General features: G+C 37.1%; 1 protein-coding gene across 12 annotated transcripts in view; it reads left to right on the plus strand.

Moving 5' to 3' along the window:
- The window catches only part of PLEKHA7 (pleckstrin homology domain containing A7), a 151,570-nt gene that overhangs the window by 100,120 nt on the left and 25,260 nt on the right, over positions 1-26,190 (plus strand). For 7 of the 12 annotated variants that reach the window (XM_026793101.2, XM_026793105.2, XM_014266742.3 and 4 more), the window contains 11 exons: positions 6,193-6,371; positions 8,277-8,756; positions 13,802-14,318; positions 16,298-16,384; positions 16,740-16,859; positions 18,611-18,664; positions 20,831-20,911; positions 22,795-22,863; positions 22,998-23,078; positions 23,920-24,069; positions 24,968-25,069. In XM_026793101.2, the coding sequence (XP_026648902.2) occupies positions 6,193-6,371; positions 8,277-8,756; positions 13,802-14,318; positions 16,298-16,384; positions 16,740-16,859; positions 18,611-18,664; positions 20,831-20,911; positions 22,795-22,863; positions 22,998-23,078; positions 23,920-24,069; positions 24,968-25,069 (1,920 nt within the window). Of the gene's footprint in view, positions 1-959; positions 3,562-6,192; positions 6,372-8,276; positions 8,757-13,801; positions 14,319-16,297; positions 16,385-16,739; positions 16,860-18,610; positions 18,665-20,830; positions 20,912-22,794; positions 22,864-22,997; positions 23,079-23,919; positions 24,070-24,967; positions 25,070-26,190 lie in introns of those variants that run through there. The other 5 variants (XM_074543373.1, XM_026793103.2, XM_026793104.2 and 2 more) reach the window with 5 other exon arrangements.

Raw genomic sequence — 26,190 nt, forward strand, 5'->3', positions numbered from 1 at the left:
TTAGAAAAGCTGCTGTTGTAAACAAGAACACCATCTGTTTTCCTGTTTTACTTGTTACTAGCTTTTAAAAGCAGACAGGTTTATTGACTGCCTGTTCAAATATGACATAGCATTTTTTTTTGTTTATGAATTGACATTCACATCTGTTACTCTGTAAGTGTCCTTACAGCTTAATGAAGTGTCCCTGAGTAAAGAGCCTGTTTCTAAAATCAGAAATTAGTATTGACAAGTTGTTCCAGTACTGTGTACAAATTGAAAGAAAAGTTGTCTTATTTACTTTGTAATAGAATACTTGATCTCATAATGGACTGATGTCTGTTTGGTTTTGTTGTGGTTTTTTTAAAAAGAAAAAAATCGACTCAGATCTCACAGGTAGACTATGACAGCACTTTGTCATCCAAAATGATATGGAATTTTTAAAAGGAGCAAGTACTCTTGTTTGATATAGCTTATGGGTGGTTTTGGGGTTTTTCTTTTTCTAAAAATAAATATAAGTATATAATTTGCAGTTCTAGTCTTCATTATAAAAGCCCACAGGTATGAAATAAAACATATTTCTTGACAGTGCCAAAACCTGACTCCAAGTGATTGTCCAAACTACAGCACTTAGGCAAAGTTGAGAAACTTCCATGCCTGTGGCAGATTTAAAGTCAGAGCAGAACTTGTTTTTCTATCAAGCAAATCAGCTATGCACTTTAAATTAATTTACAAATCAGGTTTTGATCAGGCATACTTTAGGAGATCTAGAAGGAATCTCTGTTTAAATATTTTCTGTGCTGAAATTATGAAGAACATGTGACTTTCTCTTGGATTTTGATTTTTTTTGAGGTGTTTTAAAGTTGAGACTGCCTTTTTTACTTTCAGTTCTGTTTTCAAGTGGATAGTGGTTTGAAATTTTTTAAGCAAATATTAACTTGGTAAATGTGTTTAAAAAAGACCTGGTGCACTTTGTGGAAATGTTTATTGTACTTTTTCAAATGCATTGAGCATCAGTTATCAGGATAAAACTACAAAGCAATTTTTGTTTAAGAAAAACATTCCACCTCCAGTATTTACTGAGTGTGATTCATAAAGCCCTCCTTTTCTAGAGCCTTTTCCTAGGAGGAAGCATGTACTGAAAGAGGGGAGCTCAATGTGCTTTTCTAGGGTTCCCTGCTTTTTATTTTATTCAAATGGTGTTTACACACTCTCTTAAGTCCCCACTGGGCAAGGGGAGTGGAATCCATGGTTTGGTCATGGTTAAACCTTTCCAGAAGCAAATGCCGACTTCTCCTGTTCCTTTCAGGATATCATACCTGCATGAGCTCTACCAGGTATTTAATCTGAGACTTTTTCTGGAAATACATGAGACTTTCCACACAGGGTCTATCTATATCTATTGATATAGATAGAAATAGGGTGTTGATAGCAAAAGAATGTTTATGCTAGAAAACTCTGTAAAAAAAAATCAACATTTCATGCATCAGTTTGTCAGGCCAGTTGTAACTCTGCTTTAGGTGTTTGATGATGGACTGCAGGCTGGGTGCTGCAGTGTGATTTTATTCAGACCCAGCTCCAAGGGCAGCAGGAGGATTTTGTGCAGTTCCTGTGGCACAGACCCTGTCCAGCACTGATGTTCAGTGGTTGCAGAGCTGACTGTGGGCTCCCCACAGCAGGACACCCCGTGCTGGCATCCATCACTCAGCAGCCATTGCCTTTATCTCCTCTCTTCAGAACACCTCCAGACCCAGAGCCCAGCTGGACATTGTGTCTCGCAGTGTAGCACAGCCAGAAATAGAACACACAAGCAGATTAAGTCCAAAATAAAGATAAGACTTTTTTTGCACTGAAGACCTGAATGAGTGGGAGTACATGCTATGGCATTTCTTCCATTTAGTCTGCTCTTCACTGAGGTTGTTGTAAATCTTCTCTTACAACAGAAGGATTGTCTCCCATTTGAAGTAGGAGTGAGTTTGGAAGCTAGGGAAATAGCAAAACTGGAAAAAATTCAACTCTTTTGTTTGCAAAACTAGAGGAAGGAAATTTGCTAAGCAAAATACATGGGTGCTTTTTGCATATGATTTGGTTAGAAGGAGGCTTGTGAAGCACATGCTCACTGGGTCTGTGTTAAACCCTTCAAAGTGTTAAAACGTGTGCTGTAGGTGTTCTCAAAATCCTTTTCCTTTCATCACCCTCTGAGGTCCAGCTTAAGTTTTTGTCTCTTTGGCTGTTTAACAATTACAGGCCTGCAGAACAGCCTGTAGGCTTTTGAAATCAATCAAACCCCTACTTTGAAATATATCAGTATGTGCATTTAATTTCTTTGGTTTAGAAACTGTGCTTTTAGGTCTTTATTTTGATACAATTTTTGAGTCTTGACTCTTTTCTGAGTCTTCTCTACTTGTGCCAAGCAAAGTGCTGTGACTAGCTGGAAGCCACTGTCACTAAGCTGTGTATGAGCCTGGAACTCAGGGTCCTTACTGCATTTTTAGTTCAGCAGCTCGCATCCTAAAGATATTTAGTAAGGCTAATAGCTACATTTTAAAAGAATAGTTTTTCATTGGTACCAATATGAGTGAGCACAAATTCATTGTTTAGATTTTAATGTGAAAAGGCTTGCAGAGCATTCATATATAGCTGGAAATACTTGTGATTAACTGAGAAATGACTGTACTTTGCAGTAATACAATAATTTTGGACAGGAATAGTATCAGTTTATGGAGGTTCATGTCCTCACAGTCTCTTTAGAAGCCTTGTTGTCCTCAAATAAGGAAAATTATTTTTAATTGGTCTTAGTAATGGAATTATTTGTTCATTGCTTAGACCACTGAGACCAGGATGAACTTCCTGTTTCTTTGATCTTGGTGGTTTTCCTAAAAAAAAAAAATAATTTGCCGTAGTTTGTTCCTTTATGTTCTCTGAGTCAGTGTTGCTCGCTTAGGGGGCTCCCTTATTATTCTGGGTCTGGGGAGTCAGAAGAAGAAATGCCAAGGGTTGTAAATTTGAGAGGTGCTGTTTGGGAATTTGGAAGAGGGGAGGGTTCAAGCTTCTAGAAATCCTCAAAAAGCTCAATATTATTTAAGGGTGAAAGATGAGTTAGGGTGTAGTGGGCTGTTATTGAGTTTGTACAAAGGTTCAGAGTATTATTTCAATTTTGCTCAGAAAAGGTAGTAAATATCAAAATTCAGGGGAAGGAAGAATTTTTTGTCCATTATAGGTCATTGACAGAGCTAACTTGGCAAGATTACAGTTATTAGAAAACGGTTCCTTTAGTTATCCCTTTGTTCTGTGAATGGTGGCTTTTCTCTCTCAGGTATTTTGAACAAGCGGAGGTGCACACAACAGCTGTAGGCATTGGTTACTTTTAGTACAGTCTGTTATTAAGGGGTTTTTTTTGTTTGTTTGGGTTTTTTTACATGAATTTTTAAATGATTTTAACTTGTTTTATTTTTTTTTGTCCTTGTCTTGTTCTGTTGATATGCTCTTGGGGTTTACTGTCCATTTCTCCTACTGTGCACTATGGGAGAGAGACTGCTTTTCTTCTCAATCTATCCACATTAAGGCCTCTGAATGCATGAATAGGTACCAATATTATTTTTTCCCTGTTGTGTGTATGGTGTACATGTGAGCATGTGCTGTGTTCTAGGCTTTTTAGTATGCTGTAGCCATCCTAATAGCTTTGGCTTTAAAAAAAAAAATCCCAAACCCAAAAGGCCTGCTAGCTTCTGTCTGCCAGCAGGGACAGCTACAGGATGTTGGCACAAAGTGGCTTTCTTGCATTTAAAACACACTACTAATAAATAACTGAAATAAATTTGAATTTTCCCTTAACCAGAGTTATATATCGTGAAATTCAGGATATTGTATTTGTTGGTAATCGCACACCATCTCCACTGTCCCTTCTGAAGCTGGGAATGTTTGTGGCTGTGAGAGCTTCAGTCTCTCAAGAGAGAGTGGTGCAGCACAGTTTGCATTTTGATACTGTTTTCACCTGCAGCCTCTTAGGCAGTGCTTGCAGCTGTGTTCACAGAGAAAGCTAAAACACAAGTGGGTTATGTTGATCAGGGCATACAGGTCAGTTAAGACATCTGTTAAATCCATTTCTTGGTGGGCTATGCAGTCTCCGCAGGTAGTTCCCTAAAATTCTGGGTTTTTTTAAGCAAGTACAAAAGCAGTGAATAGTTGGGTCCTACTGCATCATCTGCAGTGGGACATACATAGTCTGCTTTGCTGCAGGAATTGATTCACTTCTGAATTTTAACACCTTCTGTGGGATCAACCTGCTCCGTGAAGGAACTCTGTAGTCATGAGGTCTCACATTTAAGTCACCCTTTTCCTTTATATCTGGATCTGCCAGTTTTTGGTCTCTTCATACACTGGATGGTAACTGTAAATTATAATGAATTAATGCTCCAAATAATATTTGCTTTGAGCATTCTTGTGTTCTGAAAATGGAGATAAAAAGACCAGAGATAATAACACCAGAGAACCAGGGAAACACGAATAAAGTCCTTTGATTTCTAAATATGTGATTGATCAGAGCTGTTGTTTAATATATGTAAGTCCTGTTTTCCTGTGTTCAGGGGGGCAGCTAATGGTGAGAATTGAGGAGAAACCACCTTGTATTCCCTTTTTGGCCAATGTTGTTGGGAAGTGCAGACTCTTCTGAGCAGGAGAGAGTCTTGACTTCTTTACGTAACCTTTTCCTTCTCTTCCTTCTCCTCCTCCTCCTCCTTTTTCTAGCTGGCTGTTCTACTTCAGTCTCCAGTTTTCAAAACAAGCTCAGACTTCCTTGCTTGAGGCACAGAAGGGAAAGGCCACGTTTCACACATTCAGGGGAACAGCCTGCCAGGGGAAGGGAGGAAATTCTGCACAGAACTTGCTTAAAAGCACTGTAATAGCAAGCACATATTTTGCTCTTTGAAGTTGTTGATACAAGTCTGTAAGGTCATGGTAATTTGGGAAATTCTTGGTAAACAAGTGAAGTTATAATGTTTAGGAAGGGCTGCATTGCATTAAATAGCCTGGGTTTTGTCAAGACTATTGTATTTCTGAAGCCATCTATGATTGTCTCTATGATAATTCTTTTTAAATTTGCTTTAGAATAACAAGGGGGAGAGGATATCATCAATAGAAAAAGACCATTTATTTAGGCAGGCTTTACAGAGCACGTTTACCCTTTAGAAACAGATGTAGCCAAATGAAAAATTTGATAAAATTCTTTTTTCTCTTAAAAAAACCCCATCTCAGCAGTATTTAATGCTATTAGTTTTTGTGTGTGATAGCAGGCTTAGTTTTATAAAAGTAAGTTTTAATTACTGATTTCATTTTAATAGCATTACAAGAGCTTTCAAGCAGAGTATACCACCTTCAATTTTTTTGGCAAGTAAAGAGATGAGTATCTCCCTGCTAATCTGAAGTATTGCAGGGCTTACATGATTTTCTAATCTTTATACTATTGCTAATACAAATATGGATGAGATTTTATTAAATTCAACTAGCCTAGAGTTACAAAGGTATTCCATATTGGATCCATTTGAATATTGAATATATTTATAGAGAAATTGCCTGGTACCTCTGGTTTGCAGTGGAATTTCATGGAGAATTTTAGTGTGCAGAGATAATTGCCAGTGTTTTATGTGCTGTGATAATTCCATCAGTATTACTAACTTTTATCATTAAGTCTTGTGACTTTGCAGCTAATACATGTTCAAGTGCACACTTTAACCAAAAGATCCTAACATGCATTGTAATCAATTCTTAAATTAGCAGTTTATTTGCTTAAAAGATAAGATTTTTGTCTATGTTTTGTCTGAATAAATTTCTTTATTAAATTAGTTGGGAAAATTGACTTGCTGATGCACATCTCATTGAGAATTCCTTAAATTTTTTCAGTATAGGGATTTCTTCAATTTGTTTAGTATAGTATTTGTGGCAAATGAAATGTATCAATTAAAAGAAAAAGAAAAGCTGAAATTTGCCACTGTGAAAATGAGAAGCACTGGATTTTCAGCTTAATAATGCCAGAAAGACGCAGAAGAATTTCAGTAAAACTTGGAGTGCCTTTTGAGTTTACTGCACTTAGAGCCCAATGTAGCAGCGTGATAATTCACCCCAAATTCAAGAAACAGACAAGGAAAAGTTGTTTTTAAGTTAATTTTTGGGAGGAAAAGATGTAAGAGCTGTCTGACTTTTACTTCTTTTTTCTTCCAGGCTGTTCACACAGGTATGAGGGCATATATTTATAACAAGAATTCTGTCATTGGCTCTCAGGCAGAGCACACAGGGATGAGGACGTACTACTTCAGTGCAGACACCCAGGAGGACATGAATGCCTGGATCCGGGCTATGAACCAGGCTGCTCTCATGCAGACACGCTCCTCACTGAAGAGGCAAGTTCCACTCAGAAGCTTTAAAAAAAAAAATTAATATCTTACATAAAAAAAAACCCTTACCCTCTTACAAAAACTTAATATCTTCCATAAATCGCATCCATGGTGGTATCTGACACTGCTGTTTGGAGACACATATATAAAACTCTTTCATATTTTAAATAATTATTTTTAATTGTTTTAAATTTATTTATCTTTATTTTAAATTTAATTTCTCTCTAATTATTTTTAATTTATTCTGTTGCAAAATAATTAACTGGTATTAATTAAGGAAACCTGGTGTTCAGTATCTCTGTATGCATGCAAGTTGTGTGGCCACATTTAGTGACCATGATTAATTTCTCTCTGTAGATAATACTTTAGGGAATTTCAAGTAAAAAGTTCCAGTTTCTGTGGGCAAGTTAATACATCTGCCACAGCCCATTGGCTGCCTTTGGGGGAGAGAAGTAAAAGAGAAAGAAAAGAAATTTTATGAGTTGTTTCAAATGAGTGTTTAGAATTAGGATTGAAGTGCTGTTAAGGGGAAAGAGTGCTAAAGACAGGTAAATTATAAGTGCATAGAGTTAATGGATATCAACTAATTTATGCAGGTATGAACTGATAATGAACAAATTCAGCTGTGCCAAAACGCGCTTCCACGTTTTTTCCTTTTCTTAAAATTGATGTAGCCTTCTTGATGTTTTGGCTTTGGAATGTGATTGTTTCCCTGCTCCTCCATGAGAAGGAGCACTGCTGTGTGAGACAGCCCTGCTTTAGCCACTGTGGGTTGTGAGGGTTGAAATGTTAGGGTGCATTTCTCTGGGTATCTCACACTGCTTTCTTCTGGCCACTCAGATATAATGAAGGGATCAGTGTCTCTTCCAGAGCTTTGCATTCAATATGATATTGTGTTAAGACTTTTTAGATTTAATTTAAATTTCAATAAACAATCTGGTACCTCTTTCTTTATCTTCTTTCTAAGGACAGGAATAATTGAAAGAAAAATTGGGGAAGTCTGGCACATTAGAAGTATTGATCCAATGTCCTTACTCCTAAACAGACTATTCTTTTCTAATTAGACTGAAGTGAAAACAATATTGTCATGGCACTTACTCAAAATTTACTTTCCGTAAAGCTTTTAAGAAGCTGAACTTAGTTTCAGAGATGGGGTGCCACCCTGAGATAGTGAGAACCCATTGCATTTTGTGAGAACAGAAGTTGCTGAGAAGGTTATTGTTATAAGGAGATGAAGAAAATTGCAAATGATTGCAAATGAAGTATGTTATATGTCAAAAGCAATGTGAAACTTTCAGAATCCTCAGACATTTTATAGTGTGTTCAAGTTGAATATCAAGATTTCTGGTATTATTTAGTCAATAAGGTAACTAAGTAAACCAGTGTGCACTGCAGCATGGAGCAATTTTTTCTTCAGGAGTAGCTCCCCAATAGAAATTCCCTGGGCAATAGTACTGACTTAAATGTAGATACTGCCCTGTTCTCTTGGCCAGAAGTGAGTGGTCCCTGAGACATCTACAAAAATATGAGAGACTTTTTTTATATTTTGCATGAGCAGTTGGCAGCTTAATTTCAGTTTTTGGCTTTCAGTGCTTCTTGGGACAGGAAGATTTTTTTAATTTAAAGCTTTTTTGTACATTATGTAATATTGAACACTTCTTTTGTACAATACTAGTATTTTCAGTCATTTTTAGAGATGTATAGAAGTAATTTCTGCTTCCTTGACAGCACAATAAAGGTAACTTTTGGCTAACTGGGATAGCAATTGAGTTTTGCTGAGCATATTTAGTGTTTATTAGTAATTTATCACAGTCTGCAGATAGTGATTTTGTGGGTATCCTTTGTAAAAGAGACCACACCAACTTTTCTCAATTAAACAGTGTTTGTTACTGACACCTGTTTTCTTTTCAGGGAAACTGAAAAAGTGGATCAGCAGGCTGTTCCCCAGGTCAATCATGTGGATGCCTGCAAAGAGTGTGTGAGGGCAGAGATCACAGACACAAAAGGAAGTTATCAGAAATCAGGTGAAATGCTGGGGTATGATAAGCGGGAAGAGATGAGAAGAGAAAAGGAGGAGGAGGAGCGTTACATCCACAGAAAAGAAACTCTGGAAACCAAAAAGGGAAAGGCTAAGCGTGTGGTGACTGAAGCTGATTCATTATTTCCAGACTTGAGGAATGCATCCTGGTCCCAAGTAGCTCAGCCAGCTGAGAAGAATGGAACTCTCCCTAGTTCACTGAGTGTGGGTGCTGGCCTGGTGGAGCAGAATGGCACTGGCTCGTATAAAAGAGGGTTTGTTCCCAGAACAAATCCAGATAAGCAGTTTCAAAGGAAAAGTAACATGGCTCAAGTGGAGCACTGGGTAAAAGTCCAGAAAGGAGATACAAAAAGGTTAGTAATAGTCTTTAAATAGATGGCTAAGTGGCATTTTCTTAAATTAAAGGAAAATGTGTGTTAGTAATACCTGTAGTGCAAATCTGAACAATAGATTATAGAGACAATATGTAAGAAGACTTACTTTTTCCTTCGGTGCAGTATGGTATTTTTCAGGCATTTATCTCCTGGGAAAGCCAATATGGGATTTGCTAATCAAATCTCTTTAATGTTGTCACAGTATTGCAAATAGAATAAGTGAGATTAGCATGCTATTTTATTTTCCTTCTTTTAATCACTGTGGAAGCTTAAAACTTCTTAAAATTTGCTTAAATTTTGAAGAGCCAGAACGTGAAGTGCAACCCTCGGTTACCTCTTATTCGTAAACAATTACACAATATAAGTTACAGGTAATTGTTTTCCACTTCAAAACATAAGGAAGATGTCCTTTTGAAGTATTATGCTCATTACTTTCCTTCTTTCTTCTATTCCTGTTCCAAAGACGCATTCACTGCTCTGTGTCAGATCACTGCACTCAGAGTCACAGCGTCTGTATCACATATTGAAAGTCTTCATATATTCATGTAGTTAATGAAGACATCCTAGGATGGTCTCTGGGATTCTCTTTTCCATTTTCAGTCCCTGAAAATTACATTAATAGTACCAATAGGTGAAATGCACACTGGAATGCTTTTGTAGTTTGAAAATCTCATATTTGTTTTGCTTTCCAAGTCAGATTAAGTACCAGTTGGAGAACTGAAGTGATGAATATGTGTGTCTGCTCAGAATGTCCCCTTGTGTCAAGTGGCAGGAAAAACAGTTGGGCTCGATGCTGCTTGTGAGGATTTGTCCAATATGCGTATTCTACTGAATTAGTGTTTTATAAATCTGCTCAAATCTAATTATAGTATAAACAAACGAGATATTGGCATGTGGTTTTTAGGATGGAGAAAACATTTTGGGAATTTTTAAAACTTATTTTTTAAGCTAATATTTGTCAGTTGGAGCCAGTAAGATGTTTAAGGCTTCCTATTTTTGTGTGGAAGTCCATTCTTCTACTCTTTTATTGTTGAAATTACCCTTGAAGAAGCTTTCTTGCTTTTTTTATGTTATTTAATATTCTTTTGAACTGCTAGAGTCAATTAACTTCCATACTTTTTTACTTGGATATCAATCAGGACTTCCCAAAAGAATGAGAGTTTAATGAAAAAATGTACTTGGTAAGTTAGTTCTTATTACACACATTGATTTCCCTGAAATAATACAGAAACCAATCAAGCTAATGAGCTAATGCTTAAAAAGCTTCTGTTGATGTTTTTTGCATCAGAAATCCTGGCAGTGGCAGGATTGACTAATGACTAAATAAGCATGGTTTTCTTCCAAATTACTCTTTCCAGTAAGTTAACTTTAGGGGTGTGTTTTAGGTGCGGGGTTAAGATAGTGTTGTTGCAGGTGCCAGGCTTTGTTCTAGAAGAAACCAGCTGGAGCTGCTAAATATTCAGTGAAAATAAAGATAGATGTATGTATGTATGTATGTCTGTGTGTATCTATTTCTAGATATAGCTCTATATCTGCATATACGTATCTCTAAAAATGGCTATTTTGGCTCAGTTGACCTTGTTTTCTTTGCCTTTTCCTGACAAATGCCATCATATTCTCTGCATTCAGGATAAATTGCATGTTACCTTCCCAGAGATTAACAGACTCATCTTTTAAATGGCACCTTCTCTTAGCCTTAGAAACACTGCTGAGTTTCTGCAGTGTTGTTAAATGATGGATAGAAGTGGAATGTTAGTTGTCAAATATCTTCCTAATTGCATGGTGTAGAAATTTAAGCTAGAGTTGATAATTTGATTGACTTTTTGTTTTGATTTTAGAAGGCAGTAGTAGAGCACTTAATTTTTTAAAGCTCCATGTTGATTGATATTGCAGCTGAAATGTTACAAATAGAGAACCTCTGTGGATTCAGAGGGCTGGGTAGTTCTTGAACACAGAGTGAGTACAGTTTTTATTTGTTTCCTGGCTCAGGTGCGTACAGTAAGTTGCTTATGACAAGAAAAGCCTTTCAGCTGAAGGGTTCACACAAATACTGAGGTGGTTCATGTGACTGCTTGTAGGAATGGCACCTTTTATATAGATCTTCAGACCTTTCAAATAGATGTTTTACTTCCCTTTTTAATGAAACACTCTGTATGCTGAGTTGTAGATGTTAGCTGTTGCTTTGGAGACTCATTGGGTTTTTATTTGGTTCCAGTGCCCATATAAACTTATATATTACATATAAATTATAAATAATTTGCTGTTTCTAAGAGTTTACTTGCATTTTAGAACTATATAAATCCAACTAAGCTTAATATTTCCTCACTAGATGCAGTCATGTTGAGATACTTCCTTCCTTGCAAATAGTGTTAAAACCTTTCATGTTATGCAGAACTTGCTGTGCCTTCCTGATTTGCTTAAGGAAGGAACATTACTTGTCTTTGTTAACTTCTGTGCATTCCCATGAATGGGCACAGTGTTTCTAATAATAGTACTTGTTGTCTTTTGAACATCTTTCTTCTCTTTTTACAATATCTTCTTGTGTGATTGCTTCCCATTAAAGTCCCTGAAAGTTTTCATGGCCAATGGTCATATAATAAGGGATCAGGCCATTTATGCACTCTTTAATGTCTGCTTTCCTTTTTATCTTCTCTATACCTCATCATTCAAATGAGGGAGATTCTCAAGAACAGCTGCTTTTGCTCACTTTTAACCTCCAAGAAAGCAATAGTCCATTGTGGACTAATTTGAGCCATTTGGGACATGGTTCTTTACCTAGAAGTTTGTGTGTCGTCTCAGACCTATTTTTATATGATGCAAATTATCTCTCAAGCATCTCAAACCTTGTGTGGTAGAGATGCCACCAGCTTAAAGCCTGTCATCTCAGCTTGAGGTTTCTCCCTGCTTCAGATACTGAGAAAACACAATATGCCTGCATGTAGGCAGTTGCCTCCAAAGTTCAGCTCTGAATGTGACTTTCCTGTGCAATGTTATCCACATTCAACTTTGTTCTCTTTTTATAGAAGGCTGAAGTATTGCATGAAAGTGGCTCATATCAGCTGCTCCACGTACTGCTTTCAAAATAACTGTTTTTAGTTCTTCTCAAAAAACCTCATCTTTTTCTAGAAGGAAGGCATGGCTTCCCTTGCCCCAGCAAAACTCATGTTGTCTTTGTTTTCAGGTTAGTTTTGCTCCTAAAGCTGCCAGCCCTGGTGGCTTCCTTGACTGCCACCAATTCCAGCTGATCTCAATATTCTGCCTTTTAATGTCCAGTTAGACAATAATCACACACAGGTGGTTTGCAACATCTGGTAGTTTGCTTAGGCCTTCATGAGGTCTTCACTAAATTGGGATATGGGAGTGGTCAAGTCCCCCTTCCCTGTTTTTCCACTGAGAAATCACCAAAGCAATCTTAGTTTCATGCCTGCCTCAGATGTCCTTTTGAAGCATTATCTGCTCCAAGCATTCTTGATTCTTATTGCTATCTAGAGGAAATACATTTCTACCAACTTTCTACCACATGTTTTCTTGTTTGGCAGCAAAGTACAGGACATTCAAAGTGCACATAATGCAATGAATTGGAGAATTAAGAGAGGTTCCATGACCACTGTATGCTAATCTTTGAGTTGCCTGTGTTCATACTACCTGCCTGCTTTAACCTTCATTCTGAAATTCAAGGTAATATCAAGATTTTGTGGTATGAGAGAGCAGAGCCTTCACAGATTTATAACCCTCCAGGCAATGCAGGCAATTATTCTTTTTGCTGGCCTGAGCAATTTTGTATCCTCTTGAGATTATCCATGTTTCAGGGTAGTCCAACAGTGTCAAACCCTGCAAGTAAAAAAGGATGGTGGCAACTACTGAGCTGGTAGCAATTCATTCCTCCTTGCTTCAGTTATTCTTGGATGCTGAACAAAGATGTTCTTTTCCATCCTCGCCTTTTTTTTCCATGTGGAATTCCTGCAATTTCGAAACCATGAGGTCTCCCTCTCATGCAGAGTGGAACTTATTGAGTGGAGTGAAGAAAAGATGCTTGGAGTGTCTTTGTTTGTGTGGTTTTTGTGCTGGGTTGTTTTTTTTTAATTTTGGTTTCTTTGGTGTTGATGCTTTGTAGCAAGCCTAGCCAGAATTGTTTTCTCTTTGGAGATTCTGAATCAATGGGAACATGACTCCAAGTACAAAACCTCCAGATATTTGATGGAAGAATCAGAAATTAGACAGGCAGGCTACAGAAAGATTTTGTTGTCAAAGGAGGAGAGGGAGCGAACTAGGCTTTGTCAAAACTTTTGCCAATTCTGTCTTAACACTACCTACTAAAATATCTAGTTTGTAGAGCTTAAGTATTTTATGGGTCCAGTACTAAAGCCAGGATGTAATACTTCTTTTTATATTCTAATTTGTCAATGACCTTTGTTGTAAAAAGTCTCATGTTGCTCGAATCAGTAGAACCAGTAGTAGTTTCACTATTTTTAGGTGAAAATAATCATACAGACCTGCAGACTTCGAGCAGTTTCTTACCATTTTCTTTCTTTTTGCTTCGTTCACATGAACAAAAACTATCTGAGATATTCTGGGATTGGTGAGAGTTCTTCTTGCTTTTAAAGATATTTATATTGAGCGTGCATTTGTTTTCGTAAACTGCACCACCTAGTGGTGAGCACACTTTCTGTGAAGAGGAATATTTTAGTTTACAGACTCACTAGATAAACATGAAAATAATTCCGTTCTTCATGTTCTTGACTTTCTTTTTAATTCAAGTACATAATACTGCTTTTCCTTAAGTTTATTTCTAGTAGTTCATCCTAGGTTAAGCACTAAATTTAAACCCTGTATTTCTGCAGTGTAGCGTTTGTGAGCAGGATAGATGACATTAATATTGCTTTGTTAATATTTCTGTAAATTCTGTTAAAATGTCTGTTATATGTCTTGTAGCTCCTCTGCTTGTGTCATTAGAGGTGGTTTTTTATCAGTCACTCCCACTCATCAGTGTGTGCTAAAATTTTCTTCCCTTTTTTTTTTAACAGCCTTGCTTCAGATCAGACTCTTACACGTCAGGGTCCCAATCCTCCTTTTCCTGAGAACTATCACACTTTGCCAAAGAATACCAGGCAGCCTTCAGGGAGCTCACCACCACCAAGCCGCAATCTGCCGAGCGACTACAAATACGCACAGGATCGCGTCAGCCACTTGAAGATGTCCCAGGAGGAGAGGAAGGCAAACAAGGATGGAACTGTTTGGCAGCTGTATGAGTGGCAGCAGAGGCAGCAGTTCAAACACGGCAGCCCCACGGCCCCACTTTATGCGGGTTCCTCAGACTTCATGGACCGTGCTAAGTCAAAAAGCTCATTAGATGTTCCGCGGTCCATATCTGTTCCGCCCTCTCCGTCTGACATTCCTCCGCCTGGACCTCCAAAAAACTTTCTCCCACGGAGGCCACATACTCCTGCAGAAAGGCTCACGGTTAAACCATCTGATGAGAGAGAGTCTGTGGATGTTCCTCTGGCTGGATCCCCCAGGAAGATTCGGAATCGTGCTGTCAAGGTTGGTATCCGTTTAACTGATCCCAAACCATTCTACACGTGGTGTCACACATGGGGGGTTTATTTAGTTGTGGTTCATTGCATCCTTCCTCTGTGTGTGAAAGATCATGTGAGTTGTAAAAGCTAATACAAGGAATAATTTTCTCCTCAAGCTCTTGGCATTCTGATCAGATTTAATAACTTTTGCTGGTTAGGAAAGGAAAATTGTTGCCACATCACATAGGTATGGAATAATTTTAATAAAAACAGGAAGGCATATCTTACATGTATAAAGTATACAGATGGTAGTATCTTAATGTAGAGAATATGAAGGCAAGAATATGAAATTCAGCAGGATGGAATCTTTCTTGATTATTTATTTTTGCTCGTAGCTTTGTGTTTGCTGTGCCTGCTTTCTCTACATGTTTTGCTATTGTAGTTAGTCATACAGCTGAGTCTGGTTTTAGTTATGGTAAAATGCATATTATTATTATTACATATATTAATATTTTAGGTCCATGGCAGAGTCTTTATCAGTGGGCTAACCAAATTCAAATCGTGTTGGTCTGAAGCTTCACCTTTCTGAGTAGTTTCAGTATGAGAGTTTTTTCTAGAGACTTCTGTACCCTCTTTCCTATAGGTTTCCCTGTTCAGTACTCTAAATGCTCTCCTTGCCTAAGGAATTTGGGGAAATTTGTGTGGAATCAATGAAGGACTGATTTGTCTTGGTAGATTTGGAATAATTGGTATTGAAATCCTCTGTATTCACTTAAATCTCCAACCTCAGCCATGGGCTCTCATAAGGGAAGATATTTGCAAAGGGAGAGACTTTGTAAATCCAGATACCCAGGGTGAGTTTAGGACCATGACTTTAGGCTGCAGCTTCATGGACAGTTTAGATTTTTTCTAGTGTATATGTGGTGTAGCTGTTGGGTGTCTTTCAGCATTTATAGATTTATAATATTCTGTCAGAGGGTGAAATAGTCTAGTGATTTGCTGAACTGGAAATTAATATTTTTAACTCTTGATTATATTATACCACACATTGGTTTCTCCACGTGTCAGTTGAAGGAGCATTACATCCTTACAAAGGCGTGTACAGCAGTCTTTTCCTTTTCTGTGCAATGGAACTTCATACATTTTAAACTCTTTCCATGGCATCTTGGCTTTACCAGTGTTGGGAAACATGATTTCTCATAATGAAAACTTCTCTGTGGAACTTCTGAGAAAGTTTGTAGAGAAAAATGTTCATGTTTTTCTACGCATCATTCTACTTTTAAATGTGTCTGCATTAATCCGTGATACTGCACGCTCCCTGTACTGCTTTATTAAATTCCATCCAGTTGCACTTAAAAAAAAACCCAACAAGGCAGGTGAGGCAAATTCAGTGAAATTCAGAGATGGGAATAAAAATGACTGAGGCATTAATTTTGCCTTGAAGAACCCATAGAACTTTGGCTTTAAGAGAAAGATGAAAGAATGAGTGTGCAGTAGGCTTTCTTATTGTAAGCAGAAAGGGGCAGATCAAAGATGATTATTTAAAAAAACCCCTTGGTATTGATGGAAGCCATTGCCACAAGGTGTCAGTCATGTCAGTAGCTTCATGTTCCCTGGCTAAAGGAGAGCATTCACAGTTGTTACTGTGTGCAGTACAAGCCTGCTGTGGGAGGGCATCATCCAAACAAACCTTTTTCTGGGAGACATTGTGTTGAGGGGGAACTTGATGAACTTTTAAAAAATTTTCTGAAAGCTACAATGCACGTCCTCATGAAGCATCTCATGCTGCCACAATCCACTGCTCTACCCAGCATCACAGGTGCTGAATTTGTATTTGTTCATTCATAAGTTTTTAATCATCAAAGGATGGGACTGGCCAGTGAGCGTTACCCTGATCTAAGCACACTAGAATTCAAATAGAAAACCTGTGGCAGAGCTGCAGAGTGAATTTGCCACAGCTGGCACTTGGCACAACCCTTACCTTGTGGCTGTGGATCCTTGCAGAGCTCCACCCACCTGGATCGGCGCTCCATGCCTGCCATGGGCTACATGACACACACGGTGAGCGCGCCCAGCCTGCACGGCAAGTCGGTAAGTGCAGAGCACGGCTCCTCTCCTGTCCTCCCACTACTGCAGCCAGGTTTTGGAATCCAAAGGCTTTAATCTTAACTTTAGCAGTTAAAGCATAAATAACTAGAATGAGAACTTAACCCAGTAAAGCCTATAGGATTTTTGCCTTTATCTGCAACGTGAGCAGGGGTGAGCTTTCTGTTATTACAGGATTCAAGTTTTATTATGTTTGTTTGACCAAATGCAGAGTTAATTAAATAATTGCTTAATCATGTCAAGTAACTGCTTTCTGGGCACTGAGGTGAAAAATGTAATTATAGTTCCTCTCCCTGAAGACTGCTAATTTCCTCTTTACAATGTGTCTAAATACCTGCAGCCTGAAGAGCTAACATTGCTTCTCATTCGATTAAGGAGACATCAGGCTAAGTTGGCTAGTATAAGAAATTACACAATCGCTCAGTTACTGCAGCACTTGCCAACTAATTCCACCTATCAGGTCAGCTGCTGCGTGGCTCATCTGTGACATTTTGTGACTCTGCAAATGCTTCATTAGTGGCATGCTTGAGTCTGTGCTTCCTTGCCCATTCTTTGGTATTCTACAGTGCCCAGGTCGTTTGCGGTTTTTCTTTGCTTACTGTATTTGCTATAAGAGATGAGCATTTTTAAGTTACAGGTCGCCAGTGCATCTGTTTCAAAGTGTCTACTTCCTTTTTATACTGTGTATTTATACTGTTTCTGAAAATGCTGCATCTTCAGAAATGTGGGTTGAAATACTATGTATAAGTTCATTCTAAAGCAAAACCATTTCTTTGTGCTGCTTTCATGGTGGGGTTGGCTCCCTGTGCCACGTGCTGCATCACCTGCAAATTGAAATGCATCAGCCAGTCTGTACATTCATATGAGCTTGTAACTGTGTCAGTTCTGCAGGTGATCATTGGCTCATAAAAGCTCAGGAGTGTCTTGGATCATCTGCGGTGCTCTTGATTGCACTGGTGTGTGAAACTTGTAAATGTGAAATCAAACAGAAATGTACTCACAGAGCTCTCCAGTTCCTGTTAGAGCCTCAAAAATGGAGCCACCTGGGAATAAAATGTTGGTGACTCTTCTTGGAATTGGTGAAGGCTTTGGCCCAAAACTAAAGTGATTTTTTGGAACTGAAGAAGTTTCATTTCCTGATTACCTCACCTACAGAACAATTGCACTAAGATGGGTGGTAATAACAGGGATTTCTCCTAAAATGGGCAGACTTTCTAGTCAAGTCCTCAGCCAGTCTTACAAGCTGATCTGACAAGAATTGTAAGTGAACACCTCTAAAGAAATGCAAGTGTGATCTATTAATTTTATGGCATAAAGGGTTTTTCTTTTCTTTTTCTAACTACACATTCTCATTGGCTCAAAACTTGAGAAAAGGTATAGTTGTGTTTTTCTTTTATTCTGAAGTTAATTGAACCCAGGATATGAAATGCTGACAAAATAGCAGTTAAAATTCTAGGAAGTTTTGGGCATTTTGACTAACTACAAGTAGCACATTTGCAACAGTTAAACTTTATTTTCTATTGCAAATATCCTCTCTCAACAGAGGAGAAATAACTTTGTTATGACTTCTGTGCATGTTTTCCTGGAAGGGACCGTAATAAAGATGTTGCTAGATGAGTGTAACTATAAGATTAAGCTGATAGCAATTAGAGGTGAGGCACTGAAAAATAAGGATCAACTTTACTGCTGTTACTTAAAAGACAAAGTGGATTGTCTAATCATATAAATGAGATATTTTCCAGAATTTTATTCCCAAAACTTTTTTCATACTTTCCCTGAGTAAAGGAATTAATGTCTTAAAATGCATGTAAATTGTGATCAAAAGTATTCCAGTGATATGATGTCTGTCATTCAGTCACACCACTGTAACTTTTTCAGTGAAGGGCTAGTCAGTGCAAATTGATCTTGAAAAAACAGCTTTTGAAGATGTATTATTTCAGATAGCTCTGTGTCTTATTAGAGGTAGAAACAAAAATCTAGGTGTTTGGAAGGGGGGTAATGAGGCAGTAATACTCTTGGGAAATATCTTGCCCATTTTTAGCTGTAAATAACAATATGCTGGTGGAGCAAATGTGCTTTTTTATGTGCTCCTACTCTGTTATTTTGTTCTCTCTTCCATGTTTTCTTGTATATAGCAAGTCCAACTATTCTGAAATGGTTCCAAACATTCAAATATATTGCACTGTTTTTTCCCTATGTACTTGCCTGAAGGCGGATGACACTTACATCCAGTTGAAAAAGGATCTGGAGTATTTGGATCTAAAGGTAAGGTTTTTAGATGAGTCTACTTAATTTTTTATCTTTTTTTCAACCCAGTTGTCTCTTTTGCATTGTGTTTGTACCTGCAAATTTTAAAGTAACTTTCTAGTCTGAGATGGAAACTGTCTTTTGTTTGTGCTTAGAGTATTGAGTGTCTTTTTAGTAGTGACTATACAATTAAAGTGGAAACTCAGAAAATGTGGTTGCTTTAAGAACAATTTTTGTTCCTGGTACTGAGATGGATGATATGTGGGTTTAGGGAAATCAGAGAAAAAAGAGATTGAAAGTGTTTCTCTGCTGTGGCATTAGCAGTAATATGAAGTCAACACCTCTAAGTTAAAACTCGTGTTCTTTTTATCCAGCTTTTCCCCTTTAAATCTTCTTAGACTGACTTTTCCATTATTTGTATAATGTACCATATGTTCTTGTGAAAATGTGATTAATTAGCACTGTCATTGTTTTCATGTTATTACAGCTAAAAGATTTCAAATGCACCCATTCATCCATCCATCCATAGCGAGAATCTGATCAAGTAATGTTAGGAGGTATTTCTTTTTGAAAAAGAATTAATATTATACTGAGGGTCCTATCATCTGTCTGAATGACTTCTGTGTCTGGTACACTTGATGGCTGGAAATTTGAAACCAAATTTAGAATTCTTAGTATCACGTTTTGAAGGGAAAAAAAACCTAGCAAAAAGATATAATTGTTTTACTTAGTCTAGTAGTTTGCCACTTTCTGTGGGATGTAGGATGTCTTGCCATATATAAATCACGTGGTGCTCCTGAAAATGAAGGTGAAGGGAAATTTGACACCTTGGTGTCTGTCTGGTTTGCTTGTACAGAGCTCACTGATGCCATGGGGTGTTGCCGGTGAGCTGATTGCACCTATGAGGATGTGTATTTCAACCTTGTCTGATGTTTAAATTCCTGAATATATAACCAAATATATACATGGAAAATATTACTATAGAACTATATATGTATTTAGCATATAGTATAGGTGATGTATTTGTAATCAAAATGATCGCATATGTACTGTTGGAGTCATTAATATACAAATTTAAAATTGATTGGACACATTTCGTTTTAAGCCTTGTCCTTGGTTTGTCCATGGCTTTGACAAATGTAACTGCAGCCCAAGCCATCAGATGAATTTTATGACAAATTACAATTTTATAAGTCCTGCAAGATGAGAAATTATTAATAATCATGGTCTTTTTTCCATTATAAAACACAATAATTTTCACAGTTGAGGTGCCCACAGGTCAAGCTTCTGAAAATGTGATATGCTTAGCAAAATTCTTGGGGGGAGGTTCTTAACTTTTTAGTAGATTATGTCCAGATTAATTTGTTGCAGTCTGGAGCACAAGGAAATATTTGGTCCATAGAGCTCCTCTTGTGCCTTCCTACGGCTTGTAGCACCTAACAAAAGCAGCCAGAAAGAAAAATTGTAAGGGGGCACCTGGTACTTCTGTGCAAAGAAACAATGCCATCTGGTTTCTTTCTGCAAATCGTGACACTCAAAATGTCAAATGTATTTCCAAATGAGTGATGTAAATTTTCAAAATGGGCATTTCTTAATAACCTTCTTTCAGTCGTGGTCCAAAAATGTAAAATTTCAGGTCAGGTTGCTGAGAGATTGAAGAGCCCATGTGAGACTGGAGAAGGTGTCCCTGTATTGGTTACTTTTGTGCTTTGCCACTAAATGTAGCAATGCTTTGATTTGTGATACAAGGGAACGACTGTGCACTGCATGAAAGGAAGCAAAGGATACAGATTTCAGTAACAGCAAATTCACAGGTCACATGTGTAATATCTTGCATTTAAGACACTGGAAATTTAGATAGAAAGCCAATTAGTTCAGGTATCTCTTTTGACTACACTGGGCTTTGAGTTAGACCCACCCTGGTTAAACAATTTCAATTAAGACTGAACATTTTGGAACTGGAGTTAAACTTTCATTTTTCATTAAATCCATTATTTCTTTCTTAGAGGTTTTGAAATAGAACTTTGCAGTGTGGAGTTGTGGTTGAGCAATTAACTGCAGAGTGCTTAGGTGTGACCTGGGAGTGTGTGATCGCTGCTGCTCGTGGAGTTTTGAGTTCTGAGGTTTGGGGGTTTAAATCTTGCCGTCTGTAACAAGCTATGACTAAACTTTTGTTTGAAACAGATAGAAAATAATGGACCTCTGATCAACATGATATACAAAGTGCTAAAGAACTCAGCACAAGGGTTACTATCCAGTATACATGTAAGACTGCTTGCATTGAAATGTGCTCATCCCATCGCTTTTTCAAGTAGCAGTCAGTGTTCTGGCTTTTACAGGTGTCTTTTGGTGCACAGTAGTGCTTTCTGTAAGATTTTATTTTTACTTCTTTATTTTTCCCCCTCTTTTGGAGTCTGTATGCAAAATTATGGCTGACCTCAGTGTTTGGTTTCATTTTATCACGTTTTGGAAATGGATGTGTCAAGTAGTGACTCCTGTATGGAATTTGGAAAATGTGAAAGCATGCTTAATCCTCATTATGTTGTCATGTTCTCTGCTTGATAGTTAACAATTCCTTACAGTTCTGATTAAGTAATTTAAAGTATCCCCAAATTCTGTAGACGTGTTTTTATGTTAATTCTGTTGCTTTGAAAAAGGCTTTTGCATTGCCTTAGCTTGCAGGTAATTAAATATGCAGAATTATTACTTTTGATATGCTGGTATTTTATGTCTATATTTAATTAATTGTTGCAATTATCTGTAGGATTTAGCATTTAAAGAATTTCATTAATAATTTTGAAAGATGCTTTTTTCTTCTATATAACATGTAATTGTTGAAAAAAAATCAAAAAATTGAAAACTTCTAGAGGCAATAAATACTATGGATTTTGGTGGTGCAGAAGTAATATTTTACCACTCAAAAGTAAATGAGAAGCCTTTAAACGGAGTCTGCCACTGGAGGAGAGAAGATGAGATTTACCTCACTTAGGGTAAAATTTAATTGCTTTTAAAAAGCTAACATGATCCTGTAGGTGACGCTTAGGTTAATAAGTAAAATATGTACCTTCAAGTCTAGAGATTGCCAGTAGGTAAAAAAGCAAACTGCCTCTTTATACCCCTCTTACCTCACAAAAAAAAGCCAACAAATTCAGCTTTTGTATCAAAATCCTTTCTCTTATATTACTGAAAACAATGTTGAGGTGAATTTTTCTTCTTAAACTTTTGCCTGTATATGAATAAGAATGTGCTGTATATAAATACTACTAATCACCAACTGGTCCTGTGCTAAGACAGTATTTGCTCTAATGAATCTTTAAAAGTGTTCCAAAGAGGTGATATTAAATCATTAGATTTTAAAAATGTGTTATTTATGAACTTTATTATATTGCTCTTTTCTTAACCTCATCTATTCACAAAGAGGGTCCTGTGTAGGCAGTGGAAATAATAAACATTTCTGCAGACACAGACATGCCTTAATTTTCAAGGTTGATGTGAAGGTCGGAAGTACAATTGAGTATTGTTTTGGTACTGATTCTAAAACTGTTTTGTGAGAAGACAGTCTCACCAGAAATGGAATATGAAACCAGTGATTTATGGAATAAGAGATTTGGTACACAACAGCCATGTCAAAATAGATTAATTACATTTAATTCCACTATAGCATTTCTAGAGCAGTCTATCTTTAGTAAAATCCACCCTGTACTGAGGAAGATACTGTCCTTTGTAGAATGAAACACTTGCCAAAAGTTGTATTTTTAGTCATTCATGAATGCTGCTATTGTTGCAACCATGCATTTAAATGAACGATTCCATTCCTTTGGCTTCAAGAAGGCTATTAGAACAGAACTGCTAAAACTACTAGATCTTGCAGGAAAAGGACTTTTGTAACCAGAGACAGGTGGGATTATGCTGTTTTGTACAGGAATCCAAGCTGCTAGAAGAATTACTAAATAGCTTAATGTAACTAGCAAACCCTTTTGTTAACACTTCTCAAAAACTAAAGCCAGATTTCAAAATACTTGTATCCTTTTTTTTTTCTTTCTTAATGAAAGTGAATATTTAACAAAAGCTTTCTTTTCACTGCTGAAGCATCGTTAGGTTTTAGCTTGCTACAAGTTTCTTACATTTTGAAATTCTGTTCCTCTTAGGTGACAGGACGTGACACATTGAAAGAAAGAAGCGCAAAACCTGTCAAGGTTGCAGAAAGTGATATTGACGTAAGTATCAAACACCACTTTTGTACAATTACATGATCATTATTATGCATCTTGGGGTGAAATATTACAAGTGGACACTTTTCTGCTTGGTTTTTAAAATCTAACCATATGTGTGTCTATGATTTCATTTCCAGGTGAAACTGAGTGTTTTCTGTGAGCAGGACAGAATTCTGCAGGATTTGGAGGACAAAATAAGAGCCCTTAAGGAAAATAAAGTAAGTAGGTTAAAGAGGGCTTAGTAAAATAAAGTAAAAACTTTCATCTAATCCTAAAATACAAAATAGGAAATTATAAACAAAAAATTGAATTAATGGTTGATGGTTGCACTGTATTGTATACTTCTATGATAAAAAGAACTGGGTTTTATTTCAGGATTGAGTACCCATTCTGAGAAAACATGTTTTTGAAAGTGAATGTTTTAAACCCATCTGCTTCACTTCCTGCGAGCTAGAGCTGTCAATAAACTGAGGTGGTTATAAAAATAATAATAAAAAAATGCATATATCCTGAAATGAAAGTGCTGTTCAGGTGGATCCTGCGGAAGAGCTACTGTGCAAAATTAATTCTGTGTTATTTACTCCTGACTAAATGAATTGGACCTGTTTCATGTTTTAGACAATATTTTAAACCCTCACATGCCTGTTTCACCCACAGCAGTGAAGGAGAACCTGTCCTTAAACAAACAGCTCATGCTGGGCTGTGGTAGGGCTGTCATAGTTCTCTACTGTTTAAGGGAATTCTTCTGAAACTGTAAATTACACTTTTGTACAGAGGGTAAACAGAAGAATTCCCCTCCCACTGCTTTGTGTTTGCAACCGTTTTGGCTGCTTAATAGGAAGATTTAATAGAAAACATCAGATAATTTTGGATGCAATAGGTAATTAAGGCCCTTGCAGTTTTTGTTTTTGTGTGAGTCTCCAAAACAGGAGGCCAATCCTAACCTCTCTTGGTTTGTAGGGAAGACTTGGGGCATGGAAAACACCTTTCATATTCCTGCAAGTGGGTGCATAAATTTCCATGTAAATGTTGTGAACTTACCACTGTCATCTTTGTTAGGATCAGCTGGAGTCTGTTTTGGAGGTTTTGCACAGGCAGATGGATCAGTACAAAGACCAACCACAACATGCAGAAAAAATATCTTACCAGCAGAGACTTTTGCAAGAGGACCTTATACATATTCGGGCTGAAATATCCAAAGTTTCAACGGTATGTGTGTTTGATTGCTTCAAGAAAAACCAGGATTAAATTCCCAGTTAGACTAAAACTGTGCTAGTCATTGGATGGGGGAATTAAGAGCTGTTCTGAACAGTTTTGGTTAAGGTACAGGATACTAAACCAGACAAAATTAACCAATCTCTCCAGCTTTGCTTTTCAATGCCTGCCTGTCATGCCCCCAAACCAAACAAAAACCCCTAAACTTTTCACTGTATTTACGTGTTAAGTGTGGGTTTAAATTGCAAATCTTTCAGCTAGTCCTTGGAAAATATAAATGTGATTCCAGGATGTTTTTTTTTTGTGGTAAAAATTGGGAAAATCTGTTGATATTTCAGTAAAAATTTGCCATTCATATTATAACTTAGTAAAATTCAAATGTAATTTAATGTTTTTTTCACTGGATTATTACTGCCTCTTCATGAATGAGACTAGATCTTTGTAAGACTGTTTCTAAATTTTTATGAGCACCTTCTCTATAGTAAGGTCTGATCACCAAAATGACAGTATTATTTAAATGAATCTAGTCAGTTTGTGTCTGTAGAAAATGTATGACTTCCACAGTCAGCATGTAAAATGTGTTTGTGGGCATAAATAGCAAGTCACTGGAAAAAGGGCTTTGCTGGTACAGGGATTCTGTTACATGCCAATTTGGTTTCTTTTAGAAAGCTGGCCAGAGGGTTTTAGCTATAGGCCCTTGACTTGATCGTGCAAGCTATGAAGGGTTTTCAGGTGTATCATCAAGTCTCAGCAACAATGTAGACTGAAATGGATTCTTTGCTTCTTTTTGTGATGGAACAACAGTAACTTCAAAACTCTTTGTGCTCAATTAGAGGATGGAGAAAGTGGTTTTTAAATTGGCACTGTATTACAGTGTTCCTTCTGTTAACAGGAGATGGAAAATGCCTGGAATGAGTATCTGAAATTAGAGAAGGATGTGAGCCAGCTGAAAAAAGCCTTACAGGAGCAGATGAGCAGTTCATTGGTATCTCAGGTGAGTCCGGTTCCAGGCACTGTAAACACTTGGAGGATGGTTTAGTCTGAACTTGGAGTTACCATTTCATAAGAGAAATTTCCTCTGCCAGTTTTGCAGTGTGTTCAGCTGTCATGTAATTTGGTTTGCAGAGTTCAGGCACTGTGGGATGTGAGGGTGCAATGAGAAAACCACTGCATTGTCTTGCAGCACATGCAGTACTGCCGTAGTTTCTCATAAGTTTTCTATGCAAATTTGTCATTATTTTATTACGTTTTTATTAGATGCTGACATCTTGACATTGATAACCTATTCAATTTATAAGACTGTGCAAGACTTCTTAGCCTTCCATTTATTTGATCTGACATTGTTGGCTTCTTTATCCATTTTTAAGAGCATCAGTCACTGGTTGTTATTGTCATTACTTGTTCTTTGTCATGTTCTTCTATTTATGGAAGATTTATCTCTGCAGATTGTTTTGTGAAGTGGAATAAGTGTTTAGCAGCCATCAGTAATTGAAAGGCATCTCAGTTTTAAATCAATTATTCAGTTTCAAATTTTAAAAAGAAGATTTGTTTGAAGCTCAGTTGTTTTCTTTGCTGAAATGGATGTGGAATACCAGATTGTTTCTACATACCTGCTTACAGCTGATGACTTTATTGTCAGGGAATACTGGATAATTTTTCCTTTGTGTGAGCTGAACACAAGGAACCCAGTTAATATATACATTTTCCTCAAATCTTAGTCTACTTTTCCAAATATCCTGGACCAAAAGAGCTCACTAGTTAAATTTTTAGCTTGTTTGCATTACGTATCTGATCAGATATAATTTGAAGCCTGTTTATTTTCACTATTAGTGAATAAATGTTAGTATCAAAGCAAGAGTTGTAAAACCTTTTTTGATTGCATCAGTCATCAAACATTTTCATTTACTTTTCATTTTGGGGTGTGGGAAGTGATTCAGTTTCTGGAGTCAGAATATGTAATTGAGCTCAGCTGTAGAATATATTTTAAAGAAAAAATCCTGGGGGAATATCAGAATAAAATGGTCCTTGTATGAAATTACTCAGTTTAACAAAGGCAAATTACACCTTTAAACAAAATACACCTTTTTAGACTACTTTGAGATAAAATTTCCAGTT

This window comes from Zonotrichia albicollis, chromosome 6 (assembly GCF_047830755.1).
Source record: "Zonotrichia albicollis isolate bZonAlb1 chromosome 6, bZonAlb1.hap1, whole genome shotgun sequence".
Classification (NCBI taxonomy): domain Eukaryota; kingdom Metazoa; phylum Chordata; class Aves; order Passeriformes; family Passerellidae; genus Zonotrichia; species Zonotrichia albicollis.